The sequence below is a fragment of the Phyllopteryx taeniolatus genome, chromosome 3 (genome assembly GCF_024500385.1).
Source record: "Phyllopteryx taeniolatus isolate TA_2022b chromosome 3, UOR_Ptae_1.2, whole genome shotgun sequence".
Lineage (NCBI taxonomy): Eukaryota > Metazoa > Chordata > Actinopteri > Syngnathiformes > Syngnathidae > Phyllopteryx > Phyllopteryx taeniolatus.
The window spans coordinates 31,788,404-31,813,419 of NC_084504.1; the positions used below are offsets into that span (position 1 = coordinate 31,788,404).

The 25,016-nt window shown below is 43.6% G+C and overlaps 1 protein-coding gene across 8 annotated transcripts in view; it reads left to right on the top strand.

The window, feature by feature from the left end:
• The first annotated feature begins 365 nt into the window (after positions 1-365).
• pbx3b (pre-B-cell leukemia homeobox 3b) overlaps positions 366-25,016 on the top strand; it is a 58,957-nt gene continuing 34,306 nt past the window's right edge. For 2 of the 8 annotated variants that reach the window (XM_061768712.1, XM_061768714.1), the window contains exons 1-2: positions 369-1,932; positions 2,428-2,507. In XM_061768712.1, coding sequence (XP_061624696.1) covers positions 1,685-1,932; positions 2,428-2,507 — 328 coding nt within the window. In that variant the 5' untranslated portion in view covers positions 369-1,684. Of the gene's footprint in view, positions 1,933-2,427; positions 2,508-25,016 lie in introns of all 8 variants that reach the window. The other 6 variants (XM_061768713.1, XM_061768715.1, XM_061768720.1 and 3 more) reach the window with 5 other exon arrangements.

The following is a 25,016-nucleotide window of genomic DNA, read 5'->3' on the forward strand; positions in this document are numbered from 1 at the left end:
TTGTGTCATTTCGACGGCCACACGAACCGCGACGAAGCGACATTTGTTCCAAGAGTCGACGCAAGTGAATTCTTCCCCCTTTTTTTTTTTTTTTTTTTTTTTTTTCTTCCAGCTTGTTTCTCAATGTTCGGCTCCAAAAGGCCCTCAGCGAATGCAGAGTACAGTAGATTTGCTGCCTCGCATCCCGCAGCCCAACAACGTGTCTGCTGCCATAGCAACTGCGGAGGAGCACAGAGCAGCGCCGCCTGCTTTGTGCAATGGATGTCGCTCTTAGCAACGACCAATCACAAGTTGCCATTCTTCCTTTTTTTTTTTTTTTTTTTTTTTTTTTTTTGCTTCTTGTGCAGGGGCAGCGTGAAGATGGAGGGATTGAGTGGGTGGGCTTTGGCCATCACGCATCTGCCAAGCAATTGGACACGCGCGTCGTCACTCTTGCCGCTTCTGGACGTGGATTGGTGGAGCCGGCTTGATTTTGCAATCATATAAACATGTCTGCCGCTCGCCGAGCAAAGCCTTAGCAGGAGCGCGCGCTGCTCTACATCAAACTGCATAAAAGTCTCGTTATGCATTTGCCTGCCCGGCTTGCAGGAGTAAATCTTGATGACTGCGCGGGACACGCACGAGGACGCCTCCCCGCAAAGACTGCCGCGCTTTCATCACTATAATCAGCTGCCTAACTACTCGCTCGTAACATTTTGGGCTTTTTCGCTGCTCGGGTGAGAAGTGACAGGAGCGCGGAGCCCTCCTCTGTTGGGCGGGGCCTGCATTTCATTTTCTATTTTCTCTCTCTCTCTCGCTCTCTCTGCGTGCGCGCGCGCGCGTGTGTGTGTGTGTGCGTGTGTATTTTTTTTCCCTCTCCCCCCCTCGTGTTGCCTGCTCTGACACGTCTGCACTGAGTGAGTGGCATTGGCACACTGTCAATCGCTCACCATCAAACAACATAAAACACACACAGGCACACAGGCTGCACCTCATAAATATTAGCAAGGCGAGGTCTTTTTTTTTTTTAATTTTATTTTTGGCGCATCGCTTTATAATACAGCGTTGCATCCTTATTCATTTCTTGTGGGGTTTTTTTACCTTTCCTAAGCTGACATCGCACAACTTTTTTTGTATTTTTTCTTTTTTTTAATTTAAAGATATTCGGACACCACCACATTTAAAAAAAAATACGTGGACTTCATTTCTGCACTACGATTTTGATTTTGATTTTTTTTTTCTGGTATTATTTTGCAAAGAGTTATTTGCAGCTCTGGATTATTTTGTTTTCCGATGATGCTTTTTGTGGACATTTTTTGGTGAGGAGATGTTCCGGGAATCCCACGAAGAGCGCCAATAAATGAGAGATCACCAAAGGAGCAGTTGTGTCCAAAGCCGTCAAATCTCGCGGACAGAGAGAAGATCCATTGGCGTGAAAGTCCAGGTGGAGAAGATGGACAACCTTGGGCAATTTTGACAATAGAAGTTTTGCACGAAATAGCCAAATTAAGGCAAGATTCCCGTTTTGGCACTTTGGAGCTCGCGTCAACTTGGACACATTTCCGCCGCCACATCGCTGCAATATTGTGGTTGTTTTTTTTTTTGCGTGTGTTTTTTTTTTTTTTTTTTTGTGTGCGTGTGTGTTTCGGACCAGGCTGCCGCGCACCCTCGTCGTCTTCGGCACATGTTCTAGCCCGTTTCGTATATGAGTTTTTCAATTTGTGTGGCTCAGTGCACAGACTCCTTAGCGGCTCCGATGGACGATCAAGCCCGGATCATGCAGTCGATCGGCGGCGTCAGTCTGGCCGGCCACTCGGTGCAGGGGGGCATGGCCCTCCCGCCTCCTCACGGACACGACGGCACGGACGGGGACGGACGCAAACAAGACATCGGCGACATTCTTCATCAAATAATGACCATAACTGACCAAAGTCTGGACGAGGCGCAAGCAAAGTTGGTTGCTTTTTTATGATTTGTAACTCCTAACCCCCCCCCCCCAGTTAGAACACGCATTCTTAGTATTCAAACATGCCCCCCCACCCCTCGTGCGCCATGCATAAGAGCAGGCCGGGGTGCGTTTAATGACGCTGACAATGATCAGGTGCATTTAGCGCCTCATAAAGATGAAGCACATGAGAGGCTTTGTCGCGCTTTGGAATTGAAATGATTGTCTGTCCACGCAAACGTGGCTCGTGTTGTTCCCAAAAAGTTGAAGTGCACGCACACACACATTCTTTAGTTGGAAAAGAAGGGGCATAAATAAATCAGGTTCATTCAAATTCGGCATTGACATTTACTGACGCTGTGTTTAGTCTCATCCAATAATGTGTAAGTGGCACTATACCAAGCAATCTCTCTTTTTTTTTTTAAAAAAAAGATAATGTTAATTATAGTGCAGATGTGACTCATCAGTGAACTTATATCAATATTGTATCTTGTCTTATACTGAAACAGGAAACATGGACTGAACTGTCACAGAATGAAACCAGCCCTCTTCAGCGTTCTCTGTGAAATCAAAGAAAAGACAGGTAAGCTTTGTCCCAACTCTTATTTCTGAAGAACCCCGCGAAAGCTGCACAACAATCACACACTTTTGCCTGCAGTCTGCCTTTGACACACAAGTTGCAGGGGAACTTTGTCCATTTGAATGGTTTGAACATGACAGCGAGCAGTGGAGCTGTGTACGTACATTATTTTGTCCTTTATCTATTTAAAACCTGCAGCTGAGATATATATATATATATATATATATCTATATATAGATATATGTCTGATATATTTACACATACATGCACGCTCGACACAGCCGCCGTTATTTTCTATATGGCAGCAATGCTCTATACACACCAATTGGTGAATTTTTTTAATTCTTTTTTTTAATCTTCACTGAATTCTGGTGAAATACAAATAACATATTTCACAGTACATGTGAATTTTGGAGAACTATTTTGCGCCAATGTCACCCTTGCTTTTTATGACCATCACGTGTACATTTTAGTGAAAATATTCCATATGTGTGTTCATGTCATGAAATATCAGAGACTGATGTTGATGTTGTCTCTGATTATTCAGAGTGTAATCATGGAAAACAAAAGTTTCAAGCTGCCACACTGTATATTAGTCAAGTATCCTCTCTACATATGTTACATTTTTCAACAAACACACACTGAAAATTTCCACAATGCGCACTGTAAAACAAAACAAAATACTCTGTCATAAATATGTCGATTAAATACATTTAAAAGAAGACTGCAACGGCACCTGCAAAAATGATGGCACTTCCAAACTATTGGACTTCACATACGTCGATTAGATTTCTCATGCGACGCCCAAGCTGTCAGAAAACAAAAAAGGAATAGGAAGCAAACAATGCTGTGGATTGGAAGTCATTTTAGCACCTCTGATAACTTGTCAGATTTGTGACCTTTGTGCAGCTTATGAGGAAATTGGCTCGGGGGAGATCATAAAAGTTTATGAACTCCCCCCCCCTGCTCAGGTGCCGGTCGCAGAGGCAGACGGAGGGTCCGCGCCGGAGGCCGAGGTGCTCGGCTTTTTGCGAGAGACACGACCGATTGTCTGTCGCTTTGCATTTTGCGAGAAAGTTCCCGGTGAACTGCAGACGTTTTCGAATTTGATATATTTCCACAGTCGCACCTCACACAATGAAGTCCAAACAGGCAAAACCAGATTACCGTGTTTGTGGAAAACATACATCATGGTCTCAGCGGGAGTGTTTTTTTTTTTTTTCTTTCTGTGGCACCGTTTGAACCAGCTGGCGAAAGCTGCGGCTGCAAAAAACGTGCACACCCGTGAATACGTAAATGCGCCCGCCACAGAGCGCAAGTGTGGATGCGCATGTTCGGCAACTTGCGGTTTGGAGTGGCTGACGGAGCTCAGCCGGTGCGGCGGCCTTGTCGGCCGCCTTCTCATTGCTGCGCACGGTGCGACGCGTGGGGGGGGGATTCCTCGGCCCTTTTCATCTCTCCTCAAAAGGGGGATGCAGGCCCGCGTGATCTTTCATACTCAAATGTTCTTTGCTGAAAGTGTATGAAATGTTTTCAGGACGTCATTGTCGATATTGGCTCGGAGGCTCTTTTGGTATGTGAAGGTTAAATGCAGTTGCGTTGTAAACTATTTGTGAGTTGCATTTGAGATGAGGGCTAAAGAGGATGTCGTCGAGGCATTTTCAGGACTTTTGAGAACTTTCTGGCTCTTTGTTTCTTTTTTGTCGAGCGCGAGAATATTTTCTACATTGCTAATGTATTAATTCACGTTGATATGCTAATTAAGCATTATGCAGGAAATGAGATTAAGTGGCAGCATGAAGTCATTTGCTTGTCAGTAAATTCAGTGTTTTTAGCAGGCGTGCTACAATTTCCTTGGGTTTGCTCTTCAATAAAATACACGTGAGAGGTGTGCTTTCCTTTTTTGCACTCCTTTTGTTTTTCTTTGCTCCCGTGAACGTCACTTTAAGCACAAACTGAAATCACTTCGGAACGCCGGGCACATTTGGTTGCACGTTGTATACGCAGAGTGAATTGTGCATTGACAGAAAGTCGGACGAGCTTTGCAGTTGTTCTCGCATGTGTGCTGGCTTTATGTGAACCTGCTGGCGACTCCCCTGTCTCGCTTTCATGCTTGGAAGAGTGGCTCGCAGGGGCAGGGGCAGGGGCAGCGGCAGCAGCAGCGGGAGAGGCAAGAATAACAAAGGTGAAAGATTACCTCCATATGGTATTTGTGACCGGGAAGAGAGAGCTCGTGTTGCGGGACTCCTCTCTGAAGTGAGGTTTAATCAATAGAAAGAGATTACACAGAACTATTACAGGCCGAATCGCCGAGTGCCACGGAGAGGCTCGGTCCTCTCCACAGCTCTCTCAGCTGCTTGGCGCTGCTTTGGCTATGTATTGACTTGTTGTTTTGCTGACCTTTGACTCGTCAGGTTCCAAAAACAGGGGGCGGGCTCCGCAAAGGGTAGTACTGAAGATTGCGGGAAGACTGCATTGGCATGAATCCTGAAGTACGTTTGGAAAGCTAAAGATGCCTTCAGAGATGCGTGTCGGCTATGGCACGTCTCACGCGATGCTGAGCGGGGGGTGGGGGACGGTGTTAGCGAAATACGGGCCGCGATGAGACTGTAATTAACCACGAGCGAGGCAGACGACAAGCGTTAGCTGCGGTAAATAGCGTTAGGCGCTAGGAGGTAAGCGTTTGTGAAATCTATCGGGAACGTTCATTTCAGTGTTACTTGACGCGCCCAACGAGGCAGCTCAATTCAACTGGTTTATCGGCATCATCAATGCACATTTTGCGTATTTGCACGTTTGATTAGATATACAGTGCTTAAAACATTCATTAGACCATTTGCTACTATTTGCTCTCCGACCATACAGCGTAGTGTCGTGCTTTAATGCGGATGCCTTCATTTTCAGTGAACTCTCGGCAGACATGTTTGCATTTTGAACAGGAATGAGAAATTCATCTTTTTTTTATGACATTTTGAGCTGCTTTTTCTTGGATTCTCTCAGAAGTCAGAAATGAATCAATATTAACATTCAACCACTAAAACAAAACTCTTTGGTTCAGGAATGCAAGTAAATAACTATAATTTAACATTTTTGTCCCCCCCCCCCAAAAAAAAAAACCAAAACCTTAAAAGTCACATTGTAACATTTGCAGCTAACAATAGTAATTAGATTCAATCATTAAAAGAATCATTTTGATGAAACAGCTTTTACATTCACTTGTTTTAAGCATAACAGAAAGATAAAAAATTATGTTTGGATTGACAAATAATTTTGATTTAGGGCAGGTTTGGCATAAACCTTACATTTCATGGTGGTGTAAAACATTTCTATGCAATATATATATATATATATATATATATATATATATATATGTGTGTGTGTGTGTGTGTGTGTGTGTGCGGTTTGTTTTTCTATTGTGATTTTCCTATTTTTTTAAATTGTTTTATTGTTTTGATTGTTTTTCTATTGTGATTTTCCCGGTGTTGAAAAGCTCCAGTGCGCTCACGGGAGAGAACAGCAAGCCATTCAGCAGCAAAGACAATTGACTTTGGCTGCTTTTTTGTCTCAGGGAGCCCCGGTGATGCGGCTGCGGCGACTAGATAGCGCGGTGCCCGATGGCTCCCGCACAGCTGGGTTCCCGACTGCCTTCTACGGCAGGGCTGCTCGTGCTTCCTCTGAAGCGCGAGGGGGACGCGGCAACGTATAGCTATTATCTGCACGGCGCCCAAACACCCTCCGATTCCCCATCAGCAAAGAGAAGATGAAGCCGAGCCAGACAAAGAGCGAGGGGGGACCAAAAGCAAAACAAAACAAAACAAAACAAAACAAAGAATATGTATCAGTTTCATTTGGAAGGCTAAATGCCTTTGTCCTGTGGCTATAAATGTCTGTGCACTGCTCCTATCAGGTTTTTGCACAATGGCGTCTCTCCATCGGCACCCATCTTGCACGTCTCTCTCTCTCTCTCTCTCTCTCTCTCTCGCGTTCTCGCCCTCCTCCTCTGTCGCTGGAAGCGTTTTTCGCCGGGCTCCTGTGCGATCAACAGCTCATAATTGTTTTTTGCACATACGTTATGCAAATGAGCCTTTATGGCAACTGGCATAACAATTAGCATCCTCCAACAATATTTTAGTAGGTTAATTGCAAAATTTCTGAATTGTGCGTCTGAGCTGTTAATTAGGCATGACAGAGGTGGTGAAATCGTTATCTTCAGGCGCTGGCAGCCAGCAGAGGCTGCTTGGGAAGCAAAAGGGAAGGATTGATTGAAACCGGTTCACAGCGCGAGAGCTGCCGCACATTTTCACTGCTTGCGCTGTTGTTCTTAAAATCCAAAACGTAAACCAGAAACAGAACAAAAGAGGCCCTCAAATGTTGATCCTATTAGAAATAGACTGCTGACTTGATCTCAAATGTGCCAGTCCTTAAACCTAAGGATACTTTTTTTTCATTGAAGTTTCAAATGCATTGTCAACGGTTCATCATAGATGACCCCCATTATATTAGCACAAAAAAAAAAAAAAAAAAAAAAAAAAAAGTACAATTTGGGCTTGCAAAAATACCTCCTTTGCAAGAAAAGAAAAAAAAGTTGACTCGGACGAACAGGGGGAAATGACTGAGGAGCCACGATACAGCTTGCTTCTGTTGCACTTTTTCCTGAATATCTTTTGACGTCGACGCTCCCGTATCGGTGTGTCTACACCCTTGTCCCCACGGTGTAACGTCACTCAGCGCGTTATTGGTCCAGTACGAAGACGGCTCGTGTGAGACTGGTGCAAAGCAAGTCCTCTCTCAGTAATGACTCTGCTATTTATAGGCCCCGATTTCATTAGCTCGAGCGTTTCCTCCTGGGACAATAGACGGCGTGATGTTCATTTACTCTGTACACATTACATGCGGACACCTAAATGAGCGATCATTTGCGAGTGCAGGGTCCGGCCGTCCTTTGCTGTCGCTCACCTAATGTGCATTGTTGGTGTTTTATTTTAAAAGTGCTGGAATTGCTGCGAGTCGAGGGGTTTACCTGCAGATGATCATGAATGAACTCCATTTGTATCCAAGATATTGTGACATCACCTCTCTTGTCTAAAAAAAAAAAGGGAAATACAGTACATGCCGTGATTTCCCCCATTTGCAAGCAAGAAAATGAAGATCTGCTCCTCATTGCGCTCCACTGTTCAGCGTTTCCCCACATTAGAATGATGTATTGAAGGCAGAAATAGGAAAAAGACGGCAATGCAATGAAATTTTAATCAGCGTCTTCTGCCGCTTTAATAAGGCAAATAATTCTTATTGGCTTTCTAATATTTAATTCATAGCAAACCTTGCATTATTCCGTGTTAGCCTTGAGTTAAGCTCCGCACGCTGCCTTCCAGTGCGCAACCGTGGGGAAACCAACCGTGCACACTGCGCCTTTTTCTATATGAGTTGAGGCACTCTACTATTAAATTGTTTTGATGTTGTCTCTGGAATAAAATATGCATGTATAATACCTTTAATTAACTATTGTACTGGGAGACTGCAATGACCCCAGCCGCTGATCAATGCATAAACACTGACTCGCCTGCCTTTGTAATTTAGCCAGCTGTCAGTAAGGTATGACCATTGGCTGAGCAGAGCTTTTTTTTTATTTTTTTTATTATTATTCTAAGACCTTGAAGTGCATTTTTGTGTCTGAAGTAATGGAAAGATGGCAACGGGCCAGCAGGCTAGGTGCTGGCTCACGTTACACTGAAACAGCGGGCCCTGTTTTCGTCTCTGGCTGAAATGGCTTAATTGGTGTCAGAGCCCCGGGATAAAGGCTTCGTGCTCTGAAACGCAGCCACACAGGCCCTGTCTTCCCTCAACCGGCAGCGGCGACCGGCGTCTGCTGGTGAACGAGCACTAAGCCCTGGCTCAACAATACCAAATGATGTTCGGGATGACAGAAATTAATATGCGCTTGCTCCCGGAAAGCTGTGATTAATGACGGCGAGCGGGGGAATGCTGTTCCTCTCTTTGCTCCTCTTTGATAGGCTTTGAAAAACAAAACAAAAGACACAGATATACAAGGTTGTGCTCGCTTCCCGAAGCGGAGGTCACCAAGAGTACATAAGTGGACTAAAGCAGAGCAAAGGAACATCTAGACCTGGACATGCTTACTGTCTAATTACAACTGAGAGCATTTTAAATATCCTGTGTGTCACACTGATAGCATTTTTTCATAACATAACGCGAGATGATTTAAAGAGATAATACGGCTGAATTGGCACTCAATACGGCGAAGACTGTGCCAAGACCAAACAATCCTAATTTGGATCAGCACCAAATTGCAGCCCTTCATAGATACGCACATCATGCGTATGTCTGCATTTTGTCATTAGGGCTCATGCATTATTCAGTGAGAAATTAAGCAATATGTCGAACAATGCCCCGCTCACACTGGAAACAAAAATCCCTGATCTGCATCTTCATCCCCACCATCATTTGTTTGGGAAATCGTCTTTGGCCCCAACTCCTTTTCTCAGCGTAGTTTTGGGAAAAATCGGTGCTTTTTGTCGCACGGAGAGAAGCTATCAAAAGCCATGCATGCCTCTTTGACAGAGCTTACAATAAAGCACATTTCATTTCATTGAAATTATACACGCGAACAGATACATCTCGAGCTCGAGCAAAACGTGTGAACAAAATGGTGGTGCGCCGTTGCCATGATAATGATCTGTATCTGTTGTGTCCTAAGGTGGAGACGCATGAATATTTAATTGTGTCTGTGAGAGAGAATCCCCAGACCCTTCTGTTCATTTTCGACTTTCTCTCTAATGTGCATCCAGTTAGTTCCTCACTGAGTAATGCCGTATTGAAATCATACAAATTGCAATGTAAGGGCTTTCACAGGACATTTATCTCCACAAAATGCAGTTTGCAATTCAAACGGCAAGTTTTGTTCTGCTGACTTGCTGCGTGCGCCTCACGCTGCCTTCTTGAAATCTGTCCAAATGATTGACGGGCACTTTTGACGTCACGCCGTTCCGGAAGATGATGCGGGTGCAAGGGTACGAGTTAAGCAGTGAATGAGTCTCCTTCTTTTATTGATCCATTTGTAGAGCAGGTGCTCGGTGAAGACGCGTGTCAGCTTTCGGCGCCCGTGTCAGCGTTGCACACCGACAGGGAAGCTCATTGCGGCGTCATTTGCGTGATCGAACAACTTCAGTGTGCGTTCTCGCCGTCTTACATTTGCCAGGAAGGGACCGAGACCCCCGTCCCGTAGGCTAGTTTTTGCTCTCGTAATGCAATTAAGTAAAAGCTTTCCATGCAAACAGAATCAGTTGTTGAGGGACAGGAGGCGTGGTTGCTCTCCTCTAAATATTCAACATTAGCTGTTAAATTGCGTGCGTGTTGGCAGGCCTGCGAGGCTGCAGTGTGAAGGTGAAGTGCGTGATGCTTGGAGATGCCCGTCTAAGTATGCAGAGCACGGCAAGCATCTCGCGGGTGCTGAAGGAGAGCGTGGAGTGGCAGAGTTAATTTATTTAATGACTGAGCGTCTTATATCTCCCAAGCCCTGATTAGAATCCATGCTTGATGAGGGAAGCGATAGAAGGGTCTGCACTGCCCCCAGGCCCTTGCACACACGTTCTTGCTTTGCTTTTTTTTTTTTTTTTTTTATCCCTCCACCCCACCTCCTCCATAGACTTTTTTTTTTTTTTTAAAGAAGAAAGAAAGAAAGAAAGAAAGACTACTTAAAACTTGTTGGCAACGATCTCATTTCCTGCAACAATGTCCACACAGCTGCAGGTACTTTTAAATCCTTGTATTTTTTTTTTGGTGGAGGGGGGGGGCCTTTGAACTCATGTAAATTGTGTCACTGATAATGTAATTTTTGAAAAATGTTGTCCAAGCATGAAACCTTTCAAAAGCTTCATTTGAAGGTTTGCGTGTAGATGAGGAAAAACGGACTTGCGTGCAGCATTTCCAAAAGGGAGATTTTTTTTTAACACAATTTTAGTGTGGAATTTTACATACCCTGAACAAATTTTCAGTGAAAGTGAATTTGTATTTGTTGAATGGGTTTGACATCAGACAGTGAGTGTCAAAAGACTGTAAGACAAATTAAGACATATTTACTTCCAAAATATCCACAGTTTTTCTTGACCAAAAGTTCCACGATTAGCATTATTCATGGTGCATCTCAAATGTTGTAAATTTCAATTTGTTGCTGTCTTTAATCAAACAAAAATGTGGTTTCCTCAACACAGGTGTCAGTTAAGTTCAGGTATACGAATGACTTTTAAAACACGTAAAAACAATGCAAATGGTGAAAAGGTCAACAGTCATTTCTTTCACACGGGTTCAGAAAGTATTTTCTTCAAGACTCCCACTGGGCAATAGTGCCCTTACTGTTAGTGCTTATAGATGTGGACGAAGTTGATGTTGTTTGTTTTCTTTTTTTTTTTTAAATTGTCCCAGTGTGGACATTTGAATTTTCCACCATGTTTGGATCAACATAGAACAAATATGCGTTTGTTTGTGTGCAAGAGCGAATTGATGTTTGAGTGCGGCGGGCTCTGTGATAAAGACAAAGCGCTGGTGCACTCTATGAACGTGGGAAAGCCAAACAGAGTGTGTCACTTTGGCAGCACAGGCTGTCAGCTATGTGGAGCCGCAGTTGTAAAAATCATGACCTTCCTCTTTGCCAGCATGTCTCTCGCAGCGCCAATGCTCTGCCCTGCAGATCTGTGCTGGCGGTGAGAGGGAATACAAACAGCGGGGGGAAAAAATAGCCACAACCATAATTGTGAGTGGGCGTGGGTGGTGAAATAATAAAATACTTCTCGGCGCCGTCATGAAAGCAAAGGTGAGGCAGAGAAAGCAAATGGACAGGGAAAGAAGAGGAAAAACAAAAACAAAAAACACAAAACTTCCCGGCTTCTTCTTTTTCCACAAGCTATCGTCAGTAATGTCGCAGCAGCCTCACAAAGCAGAAATTATTTCTTCAGGCGTTGCTGTCAAGTGTTATTCAAATAACGCCAGCCTCACATTTGAATAACAGCCGACATTTTGAATTAATTAATCAGACAAGATAGTCTGGGCCTTTTCTCATTAGTGTACAGGTCAGGCTGGGGAAGATATATGCGCTGGTGATGATATACTTGTCTTTAATAGTGATTTATGGAGATTTTGGATTGTACTCGATTTGTCAAAGGGTCTGCGAGCAGAAAAATAGGACAATGCATATTTCATTACCTGATCTTTGATACGTTCCGTGATGCTGAAAGATACGCTCCTGTTGTTTACATGCCTTTTGATAGTCACTCTTCTTGATTCAGGTGTGTGCGCACACACACACCGCCCCCCCCCCCCCCCACACACACACACACGCACACACACTTTTCGTCTCCTTTCATAGATCTTCCCCATTTGACTTTCCCTATGCAATTAAGCAGGAGCTGTAATTTATAACCGTGTTGTACTTTAATTATCACAGTGTAAAAATAGAGTTCCTGTCTTTGATAGGATTTCATTAACTCACTCAGTAGTCCATGTCAAAGTCAAAATGTATTATTATTATTTTTTGAACTGCATAAGCTTGAGGTGTGAGTAAAATGCATTTTTACTGTATATACTGTATCCTGGCGGAAAAGCTTTGACACAGACGTAGCTTGAGTATTTTCAAAAGTGTGTTTTTATGGACTAAATATAGGCGTGGTGTGTGAATGACAAGTATATTTTAGAATAACGCCACGTGTTAATGATCTAGTGACACCTGCCGTTTCAGGTGTTAGATAATAATCAACACATTCCATTTGCAAGCTCAGGTATGCCGCAAATGCAGAATGCTTGTGCGTCGTGTTGCTAATGTGAGTGTGTGCGCCCGATCGGAAGGAAAGTGCGAGCTGTTGCCGTTGCGCCGAGCAGCCCGCACAAAATGCAGCAACAGCGAGCGGCGTGACAAAACATTCAAACAAATTGCTGTCAGGCTGCCGTAACAGCAAGTGCAAGCGATTTTGATCTGACACGTGGAAGCCCCGGACATGCAACACTGACACGTAGTGCCGAAGCACCTTTGAAAGACGGCTGATAAAAATCAGGATATGCCCAATCCTCTGCACAAGAATGGCCATCATTATTTGATATTATTACTCCTTCCTTCAAGAGTCAGTTCCAGATAGAAAGATATGCATGTGTTTGTTTTAAGTCGTGATAATATATATTCCCGGGTTTTTTTTTTTTTTTAGCAGAGCTTCAGTACAAATGAACAGTTCAACTGAATTATGCGGTCTTATCAGAGATTGCAGAACGCCGTTTTATATTCATAGAGAAATATTTATTGCTCGGAGCAAAGCGCCTTGTTTTTTTGTCTGCACGCTCACTGCGAGCTAATTCCAAGGTTAGGACATCGGTTGAGTTGGGTCGAGCATCATCGTCCACAGGTGGATCATGTCGAGGACGCGCGTATACTTACACCAGAAATAATTCTTTTCTTTTTTTCGTCTGTGATGACAAAACCGTCTTCCATTTTGTCACATTACTAAGCTCAAATGTTGTTCACCTTATTCGTTTTCCACGTGTTACCGTAATGGGTAGTGAGTAAACACATCAAATTCAAAATATCCTCATTGCTTCAAATTGTTTCAGATGCTGTAAAACAAAGAAGTGACTGCAGGATGCAGCGTCTATTCTCGACTGTATTGTTATTTTCTCCCTTTAAGGTTCCTAATGAGGAATAGGCCCTCATTATGATTTTAAGGATGAGAGAGGAAAGCTTTTAATTAATGATATGTAAATGGTTCTGAATTGATTATGTTACAATATCAAGAGAGATGGGTAGAAGCTGTGGTGTAATATATTTTAATTAAGAATTAATTAAAAATGATGGCAATTTTATAGAGGCTCACGGAAAATAGAAAAATGTATTCTCTGTCACAATTAAATCAGCCCTTGATTAAATAAACAGACACGTGCAGGCGGTATTCATTGAGGAGTTATATATATTCAATCCCAAGAAGAGTTATACTGAATATGAAAAAAAACCAAACAAAAAAACCCCAAAACGGATGCTCGCGGTGTGTCGTGGTCGACCGCAAGCTGGTTTGTCCGGGGTTAATGGTGATTTATCTCATTCCTAATTCATGAGCTCCTCCTGGCCTGCGATCGGTGGATCAATGGCGCCGGGTTTCCCTTTTCACATTCAACATCTACAATTAGACTGGCAAAATGAAATGATGACACGAAGGCGGGTTTTGGATCACGTGTGGCCGGCGAATGCGTGCCTCGAACAATATCAGCCTGTTTATGAGGTTCAAAGATTTGTGTGAAGACGATGATCCTCGTTAACCTTTTTAATTGCTCTCTGCTTTTCTTTCGTTCAGTCTTCAGCTCAGAAGCAAACAGAAGAGATGAGCTGCATTAGTGGCGTGAACCGCAATGAAAGGCAGCGAGGTCTTTGTGTTCCGCTAACGGCGGCATGCATGCGCTGTGCTAACGTCGGCGATCAATGGCAGGGAGGCTGCTATCACAGCACTCGGAGCAGGCGGAGCTCCGGGGGAGGGAAGAGGGGGTCCCTGGTGGTTCATTTTGATTGGAGCACAGAGTTTGGTGTTGAAAGGCGAGGGGGAGAGACAGGCTGTTGGAAGCAAATCCCACTGGATCAGTTAGAGCTTTGCAACAAAAACACCTTGATTCCCGGGAACGTTTGCTTTGGAAAAGGCTGAATTTAAATAAACAGGCAAGGGGAGAACGCAATGATCTAAAGTGTTTCTGAAGGTTTATGTGTTCAGAGAGAGACAGTGTAGCTCAAGCTTGCAATTCATCTTTCATATAACAGTAAACAGCTGCAGTGTGAAAAGGGAAAATTGAACTTTGGATTCGCGACGTTGTCTTTGCTACAAAGCTCTCTTAAAAACAAAAAATAACATAAGGTAACAGGATGTTTCAAGATGTAACTGATGCCATAGGTGTGTCTGTGTGTGTGCAAGCTTGTGTATGTGTCATCGGAGGGATTTTATGAGCTAACCAATCTGTTCTGGGCGTCATAGAGGTTGTGCTGCTTGAAATGTGCTGAATGGATTATTAGTCCTGGGCCCTGCTCATGTCACATGTGACGGCTCGGAGGGGACATGAGCATCCACATGTACATATGTGCATATACTGGATACTGCACACTACTGCTGGGTAGAGTGTCTTGTTTTTGACATCTGCAACTAGTTGTAATACATCACTGTCTGAATCGTTTTCTCCACCAATCCGCATTTGAGCGTTAGTTACCCATGGAGGCTTTCGTCTTCTGTGCTGTGTTGAGTGTCATTCACAGCTCGTACGCTCAGCACCATACAGTGACCAGTGTTGGGGAATAACAAATGACATATTACAATATTTACATAAGTCTAATTACTGGGAGAAAATGTGTAATTAAATTACAGTTGCTTTTGGAAATTTGAAAGAAATCACAGCCAAAATATGGTTTTATCAAATAGAGGTTTTTTTTTTTTTTCATATCTACTTCCTCCTTACACTCTCCTTCTAAAGCCAACGGCGGTGATTGGTTCTCTCTGGTCATGAGTCAGTCGACTCGGTACGGCAGTTAGCAGCCACGATGGAGGCGCACAAGACATTCCCGGGTTGGAATACAAGAAAATCTTAACGCAGACTAAAGAGAAGGCCCCAGACATTTTAGTACAATCCAAAGATTGTTTGCCACCAGTCAATGCCAATGTCGAACTTGCGGACACATCTGCAGGTACGACGTAGCATCTGTTAGCATGATGTAGCATTCTTTTGGCCACTTTGATTTTGGAATTATAGAGAAATTCCTTTAGTTTAAGTCCTGCTTCTAATTTGCACTAAATGTTGAAATTTTGACTGTGAAAGATTTGTTAAGACACTGACAAATGCTACAGGAGGTGTACTGTATATACTGCACTGTTCGAACAGTAAAAAGAAAAGCAAGAATGAAGCTCAGTTTTGTGGAGTCTTTTATTATATTGCCTGAAAGGTTTTGAACACCATCGGGTCTTAAAGGTGAAAATGGTTAACAGCTGAGCGCCTTCATTCAAAAGAAAAATAGAAAAAAATGTTACCAAATGTAATATGACATATTACTTTGAGAAAGTAATTGAAATAGTGACACTACTGTTACATTTTCCAACGTGTAACTTGTAATTGTAACCGACTCCATTTCCAAAGTCATCTTCCCAACACTGAGACGATGTGTAATAGATTAGAAGGCAATTTCTATTGGGATCCTTCCTCCTCTCGTTATTGTTGTAAACACTTTTTTCATTTTGATTACTAAACAAAAGCCATCGTAAGATGTCACCGGAACTAGGAATGCCTCTGGAAATGCATGTTTTTGTGACAATGTGTAATTTCAACGTAAGCTAAAGATGTTCCGCCCTCAGAGATGGGTACTGTCGTCAGCGGTAGTGGCGAGCGGCGCCAACACTGGCCACGACAGAGACGGAACGTAAGCGAGTGCGAGGGGGGACGGCGTCTGAACTGGATGATGGGAGCCAGAACACGAAACAATGCCGGGGCGACGTCTGGTGGGTTCGCTGCACAGAATTACAAGCGAGGGAGCAGGCCTGCTGAGGCAATTACAGCTTAATGGGGTCATTTGGAAGGCAATTGCCAGGGGTTAATGTAGTATGGAGAGATGAGGTGAGATTGAAGTAAAATTTTGGGTTCGAAAATGTGTTCAAATGAAAAGGGAGCAGGCGGAGCGATCAGGCGACGGTGGCCTGGGCCAACGTGAACGCGAAGACATGCTGATGTTCGCTCTTGTACGCACACCGGTCAAGCTAAATCACACCTGTGTGCACGTGCTGTGTTTTTGCTAAACAAATGCCCTTCCACCCTACAAAAATGTCGACACTATTTCACTTCCCCCACCTACTCACATCACATAGTCCGGTTATTGTTTTCCTTTGCCTTAGTGTCCTGCAAATGTTATAAGAGACAGTTTTATAATTGATACAGATGAATAGATCCTGGAGAAGCGATGGGACACCTTTGAGAATGGTTTAAAAGGTTCATTATACACTGTTACGTTATCCAGTTCATTACCTTAATTGCCCAACATAATCTGCTGCTGGAAGGCTACTCTCGAGCTTTGGGAAGGACTGTTTGCCAGGACCCCCTGGCCCTGGACTCATCTCCCTGATCCCCTGATTTGCAGCAAGCAGACCAATCATGCTAAAGCCAAACTTTGATCAAAGACAAGTTTACTTAAATCCCCGAGGACTCGCCGTGTTTGCCGAAGCAGTCGCGCTGCTGCGGCCGCTTGCTGCCTGTGACCGTGTTGAATCGATGCCGAAGAGTCGATTCACGATCAGCCTTTTCAGATTTCAAGCGTTGTTACATTATAATGTTGAAGACTCCAACTTAAAATCCTGTGTGAGTGTCGATTATTCACCTTGCTCTATTAGTCCAATGTCTTTCTGTGTTTGTTGCTGCTTCTGCCCTCCCTGCCCCTCTGATCAGACTTTTGGCCACTACACTGAGGCAGATTTTCCCAGGCTCCCAAAAGGCCGTTTTACCAGGATTCCCATTTGGTCTTCACCCATTAGTAAGGTTCCAAATCATTTCCAGAAGAATGTATTTGCTTTAAGTGATAATGGATTCATGACTTGCCTTACTGGAATCAAAGAACCACCATGCACAGGTCAAACGTTCATTTTACGTTTCGATTGTTCGGTTTACTTTTATGGGTTTGTTTGTTCCAAGGCATCAGCGGCTTTTCTCGATACATTCTTATAGGCTGCAGCACTTTAACAATATAGAAGTGCTGGAGCATTGTCAGTGCTGCAGGGCGGAAACGGGGATGATGCAGCTCTGTTGTCATTTTAGAGTGACAAATAGACAGTGGCAGACCATCAGAAAGGGGGAAGAGTGAAATGGTGTCACTGACAAACTGCTGTGTCCTTTAGGCCCTTTGGCCTCAAGAGGATACGGCGCATACAGTGTTTACCTCCGGTCAGCTGCAGTGTGAACATGCTGTCCGGTGATTCCCCCTTTCCCCTTTGGAATAAAGCTTCTGCTATTACACTCATTAAACGTCTTCACTATTAATCAATTCATCAATTACTTTCCTCAAATTCGACGTACAGTACTGTATGTGGGGAGTAATGCGTGAGCGATTTGGGTCATTGTGAAGTACATGAAGCAAAAACGTAATAGCCAAATGCGAGAAGCAAGTGAGTATTTTGACACCTCGTCCATGTCAACAAAGCATCGCAACAAATGTGGCCCCCTTCCTGTTGGAAGGTATGCAAAGAAAATCAATGCGGCAATCTTTTTCTTTTTTTGTCTCCTCCAATCCGTAATTGAAATGGAAAATCAAATGAACGGAGAGCGGATAATTGTTTTATCAATATTCCCTGCCTGCCCTACAAGGGTCAGTGCAGAATGATCATGAGTCGGGGATATGACGAGGACAAAATGTGAAATTGAACAGCTAGGAGGCAATAAATCAGCCTTGACAACTGAGAGTGACCAGCATGTAGCTGCACACACTTCTCCCTTCACAATATGTCCTGAAGCGGCCGCACTAAATAGGGAAAATTCATCTCATTATTGTTGCACTTAATATTATTGATATCAAATATCATTCTTAGAGTCCAGACAGAAGTCAAGGTCACTTGCGCCATAATTGTTGTCGCTCTTGGTACGTGATATCGAGAGTATAATAGAGGGCGAACAACGCGGTCTGCAGGAAAATGCATTTGGGAGAGCCGCTCAAGAAGTAACACTTTTTTATCTTATCTGGAGTCAAACATTTGCCATCATCAAAACCTTCATTAACTGTGCAGGCAGTGTTTCGAGAACCATTCTTAATAACCATACAAATCCAAAAGTAGGTTGAGCAGTTTAATATTAATACTGCACTTCTGGCGACATCACGCATGATGACGGCTCAACATCTGAGTTCATGTGTGACTTTTATGGAATACCTTTCGTGAAAATGTGCGGCAAATTCCGAACACAACCACTGGAGTGTTTTATAAATGCTAATATTTACCACGATTGGACCCAGTAAAATTCGAGCCGCGCAAACAAATGTACGAGTTGTTGTTTCAATATTCTGAAAAAGGCTGAATTTACATCAGCCAGTCCAGCGTTAGCCCCTCCAGAGTGGCTCAAGTTACACCATACCCCAAAGGGATTTATGAATTCGAATGAACACAACACGACCGCATTCTAAGTAAAAAATGTTGCCAGAGAATTGCCGAATCCTAAATTACAGTATTTGATGTCCATTTGCATCTGACTCCTTCAGTCACAAGGCATTGACAAAAAGAAGAGAGTGATGCAGTTGAGTGGTGTCAAGGAGAATGTCACAAACAATAAATGGTCACAGCTCAGAGGAAAATCAATGACAGAGGTTGAAGTCGGTGTGGTGTGCTACTTGGCAACGTTACGCCGGTAGTGGAAAAGAGCCGTCTTCTGGCGTCGGCTCGCTGATCAAAAGCCAAACTTGATAAAGGCGGATACAATAAAAGTGAAATATAGACACTGCAGCAAAGAATGCTTGTGTCGCTCTAAGTGGCAGCTCGACTCGACTGCCTGAACTTCATTTGAATTTGCTCGCAACGCTCCCACCTCGTGTGTCTGCATTGCATCAGAATGACCCTCTGCTTGCTTGTTGGGCAGCATTTCGCAAAGCCTCACACGATGAGAGCGTGACTGAATTTATTTTAGCAGTGCAATTTTATGACATTGTTAGGCAACTGGCATGTATCTGACATGTACCGTACTGTACGTACATAGTCAAATAAGGTCCAGTATTCCAAACATATATATTTACTCTTGACTGAGAGAGGGGAATAACTGACAGAGGGTCTTGCAAATGGCCAAAGTGATGAAACCCCCACCCCCCCCCCCCCCCCACACTTTGTTGGGATTGCAGTTGTAAGCTTTGCACCATATGCTACTTTCCTCTTTAGCTGGGATTATGCCATCATTATTGCTGATAAAAGCTGTTTACTGCCTTGGCTCCAAATCGATGCTCGGGGCGCTCTGAAACTGGCATTCCCTCTCCAGAATAGTTCATTCCTTGCCAGCTGCTCAGGATTCAACCCCTTTGTTTCAGATCTCACTGTTTTTCTAATGCTTATTTTCACTTCATCCCCGCCCCTGTCCCATCGCTCCCCCACAGGTTTCTTCTGCATCAGCATGCATAGGCAACTCTTTGACATTTACGTTTGATTTGCTTGCAGAAGATTGAAAGTATCTCAGTCAGACATAGCCGGTCAGAAAATATTGTGTTCCAGCAGAGAATGTATTCAAAAACAATAATAGCCATTTTCTTCAGCGACAAAATGGAATTTTTGGGGAATTTAAAGAGCTGTGAATCTAGAACCGATGGCAAAAAGGCTGCCTTCTCATGGTGGTACCAATCAATGGCATAATCAGTCAATCCGGATCCAGCTGGACAGCTGTGTTAAGATAACAACTGGTTCACACGACTCTGGCGGCCTCGATGACCTTCTGTGGCTCAAATTAATAATGTAAAGCCAACACAAGACAACCACTCCCCTGGTTCTCATGCAGCCAATGATAAACTAGCTTTTTGCCTTACCATCAAAGGCCACTCAGACTAAGCCATGTTTCAAGGAATGATCCATAATGACACTTTTTTTTTCCCTTCCTGTTTTTAACCGAGGCTCCAGGTCCCTTAAATAATGTCTCTCACTCTTCCTTGTAGCTCCCGACTACCCAGGGAAATCATGCTGATCAATATTTCCCATTTTAGAGGAACTGCAGCAAACGTTCACAGTAGATTTACAGTAGGCCTCAGTTGGACTTTAATCAAGCTGTAATTTAGATATAATCAAACAAAACTATTCATCTACGGTGTCTGCCATTATCTGTCTGTTTGCCTATTGGTCCATCCATCCATCCTAGCTATGTGCTGTCATATGGATGTGCTTCTGTAATGTCTTCACAGCACATAAATCTCAGCATGCGCTCTCACTACTTGTGAATATTGGTCAAGGGCCATTGAACAAAACAGCTTAATGCACCCTTCACCATTTTGGTCGAGGCAGAAAGTGGAGATTGCTGACTGGCGGACACCAGGGATCAAACCCTTTGTGGTTTATTAGTCAGTTGTGGTCGAACAACAGCACCAGACATTTTTGATTTAATTTAAAGAATTGGGGGACTATATTTGCCTTGTTGACCATGAAGTTTGAGCCCTGTCCGCTTTTAAGAGATGAACTGCAGTTCCTACTCTGTACATGGTAGCACATTCCTACATTCACTGAAATTTAGCTTGAGAGCGTTCATTCATAATTGGCGAAGCTTCGCTAATCTCAACACAAATAATGTGCAAAAAGTTCTGAGGGGCCATTTACACTCCATTGTTTACAAACCAAATAGCCTGAAACAACAACTGAAAATGTGTTTCATTGACCAGGTTTTGGAAAATCACATGAAGTGCATTCTTGTGCGAACCACTTCACCACCAAAACAAACAACAATGGCGGCTCACAGAGCTGTTTGCGTTGGTCGGGTGTTTCTTGAAAAAGTGACTACACCAACTACTGGCCTGGCATGCAAATTACAGTGTTTCAAAGTCATTTTTTTTGTCAGGTCTGTGTGTGCGGGGGATCATCTGTTTTGCGTGAAATCTATCTAAAAACGTCACATTGTTATTGAAACTGTCTTTTGGCCTGTAAATGCTTGCTAGCTGGTCGTGTGGAATGCAGGGAGTGGAAGTTGCTGTTCTGGATGGCAGGTGTTGACGCAGCGTGTGCGGTCCCCATCACAGGTGTATGCAATTAGCCTGACAGCTAGTCCTGGACTTCCATGAAATAGAAGTCTCTAGTGTTTACGTGTGTGTGTTAAAGCATCTGCCTTTGACTGCGTAAGTGCGAATATTTGTGCGTCTAATAGTCACCCATGTGGATAAACTGCTGTGTGGCCACGCGATTGTTTCGCATAGCGCACGTTTGGTGCAGCACGACGGTATACACGACATGCGCTTGATCCAAAGTGTCTGGGTTTTGTTGCGAGGCTGGAGAAAATGTACGTCATTTATTTAGCACGCTGTAGTGGGAAATTGACTTGGAAGAAAGCAGAGGGTAATGTATTGGAAAATATCCCTTTCGGCACCTCAGCGTTACTTGTCATTGGTCAGACTTAAAACGTAGCTTGATACAGTTATTAACCCTAATCCAGGCATAAACACAAATCCTCAAGCACCAGCCCAATTAATAATTAGCATAATTAACATGCATTTTAAACAGGGGCTGGTCTTGTCATTGCCAAAGCAAGGATGGAGGTAATTAGGGCTAGCGGAGCAGCGCCTAGGGCCCGTACCGGCGGACGCGCTGCAGTCGTTTCCCGGCGTAGGAATTGACAAGTGCACGACAAGCTCGCTCTGCTTAGAGCCAAACCCTCTTTGACAGTATTAATCGTTGACAAACCACTCCTAAAGCTACGGCATTGTTTCTGTCACTGCTTAGGTTTGATGTCACTCTTAGACATTGTAAATCAATAGTGTCAGGATTTCGCAATGTTTATAGCCAGCAATGCTTTATTATTTCATGCGACTGTCACGGACAAATAGTATTTATCGCAGCGGTCAATAAATTACTGCAGACACACTGTTGGTTTACCCAAACCCAGTCCGCTCTTACGGAGACCATTCCGATGTCCGCTTACATATTTCGAGTAATTTATTTTCTCAGCCGCAGGCCCACATTAACCCTCTGGTTTCCCACACTCCTCTGAGACTTATTGGGTCTTGATTGCTCAGTCTCCTCTGACACATCAACACGGAGATGAAAGCAAGTTTCCAAGCTGCTTGTCCCTTTCTTTTTTGCGACTCAACATTTCAGACGCTCGCTCTTAAATCAAGACAGACATCTTTTAGTAGTCATGTTCTCTTCGGGCAGAATGCATGAATGTAATATTCAAACTTTGTGAGATGAGAGCCAGTATACTGTCTTCATCGCTGTCGCATTTCGACATTGTGATTTTAACAACCAGTCTGCTTTCAATTGAACAAACAATTGAGACTTCAGCTTTACTCTGTGGTGCCGCACTCAAATTAGCTTGTTTTGAAGCTTGTAAACACAAGAACACAATCAAAGTAAGAATCATTTTTTCAGCATTATTTCAGTGACTTTTGACATGGATTTATGCTGCTTATTTACTATTCTCATGAATACCTGACCAAACAAACATAAAACAAAACTACTGCATACTATACACAATGCTACTGTATTAGTAGCATTTGGAATGAGAATAACAAAAGCCACGGAGGTAGTTTTTGATATGGGCGACCGGGGCAGTCGTAAATCGGCGAAAATTTGTCCTCCACTAACACTTCCAATTCCTTCAATTCAAACTTCATTTTGCTCTCCCAATTACTCCGATGGTGCAAACCATCAGAGCTTCCTAAATTGCAAAAACATTTAAATACGGTGCTCTTTTAAAGCTGTTCTCAACAGTCTGCTCAATCCAATAGAGTTGGTGAGCCGCTAGTGCCCGCTATTTAGGATCAAAATAAAAGACAGCAATCTTGGAAGATCACGCACAAGACGCCAACTAACATCTTGCACTCTGTCACTGTCAGCGTGAACATGCAATTTAGCACCCCCTTTACTGTCATTTGTAATGCTATCAATGTTTTTACACATTTTTCATCAACTGATAATCCAAACCAGAGTGTGAACTGATCCAAAAGAGTGCTATTGATCAACCGTGCCACGGGCAACAAGGTCCATGTTCCGAAGGGCAGTCATTAGCTGCTCCCGTGTGCTAATTCATCCCTGTGTGGAGGCGTAGCTGTTAGAATGCTAATTCCCCACTATGATCTGACAGCTGGGGTAAAGAAAGGGCCTCGTGTAGGGGACCATGGCGGCTGAGTGCTTTCGGGCTTCTGTTTTTGGTCATGAGGGGGATTTCATGGTGCTGGGTGCACAGATAAAAAGGGGGGTGCGCAACTGACCCCATGCTGTCTTTGCCCCCCTAGCAGAAATGATATAAAAGAAAGATGACATTTGGTGTCCACATTTAACTTGCATTTGCAGTCCACTTGAGAGGTCCAGTATGCGTGACCTACCTTGATTAAGCCCGGGGCTGCGAGGACTGTACCCTTTAGACTGAAACAAAAAAGTCGAGGCTCAGAGGAGAAAGCAGAGCCTGTATAATTGGGCCAAGTAGAGCTGCGGGAGGCAGCCAGTCTCCGCTTTGCCTTTTGTATATTCATGACCCCCCCGACTTGATTGATGGAAGGATAGCATTTGGTGACACTGTCATTTGCAAGTTGAAAAGGTAGCGCAGTGGCTGAAGCGGTGCTGTGGCTGTGCCTGAGAAGGAGCATCGAGAGGAGGCTCATTTCTATGCTGATGATATCCAGCCCCCTCTCATTTTCTTTGTCTCCGTTAGAAGGACATCTGCTGACAGCACATAGTTGAGAAAGAACCTAGTTGGAAATGAAAGGGAAGATCAAAACATACATTGCCGTGTTTATGTCGTAAAAGCCCAAGCGTGAAACACGATTTTAATCAGTGCAAAAGTTCGCTATTTCATATCTGCATAATTGTGTCTCCTTTTTCAGAGAAATGAAGCCATTTGGAGCAGATAAGAAACACGACACACCAAAAAAAAAATCGGACTGTTTTCTGATGTTATTCTGGCCGTCAAATAACTAATCAATCAATAGGGCTGGAAAAACAAATCAAAATAGCACCGTTAGTTTTCTTATAACAGGTCATTCTCTCATACTTTCATTTCAAGTTGTCTGCAAATCCTCCACGTGCTTTTTGAATACAGTCGGATATAATATTTGATCATATATATACGATGGGTGAAAAGTAACTTGGCATTCAAAATTGGGAATGAAATCCAGATCCCATTACAATACAAATGTATTGAAAGAAACAATGTGTTTGTTCTTTGTTGCCATGGAAAAAGAAAGTTAAGCTTCATATTTTAACGTAAGCACTGGTGGCGTCAACAAAGAAAAACCAGCAAATAGTGAAGCGAATGGCCATCCGGAAAATAGATGATTAGAAAAGAGGAAATAAGACTATTAGAAATCCCCATTAGTGTTGTCCATTTCAAAGAATGTTTTCATAATGACTTCACTGATACTAAAAATTCTATCAGCCATTTCTATTGCCTATAGTTTCTTTTCCACCCACTCTGTATATGATTAGCATATTTTCAGAGAAGCAATGTCTTTTCCATCCATCCATCCATTTTCTGAGCCGCGTCTCCTCACTAGGGTCGCGGGCGTGCTGGAGCCTATCCCAGCTGTCATCGGGCAGGAGGCGGGGTACACCCTGAACTGGTTGCCAGCCAATCGCAGGGCACATAGAAACAAACAACCATTCGCACTCACAGTCATGCCTACGGGCATTTAGAGTCTCCAATGAATGCATGTTTTTGGGATGTGGGAGGAAACCGGAGTGCCCGGAGAAAACCCACGCAGGCACGGGGAGAACATGCAAACTCCACACAGGCGGGGACGGGGATTGAACCCCGCACCTCAGAACTGTGAGGCTGACGCTCTAACCAGTCGGCCAC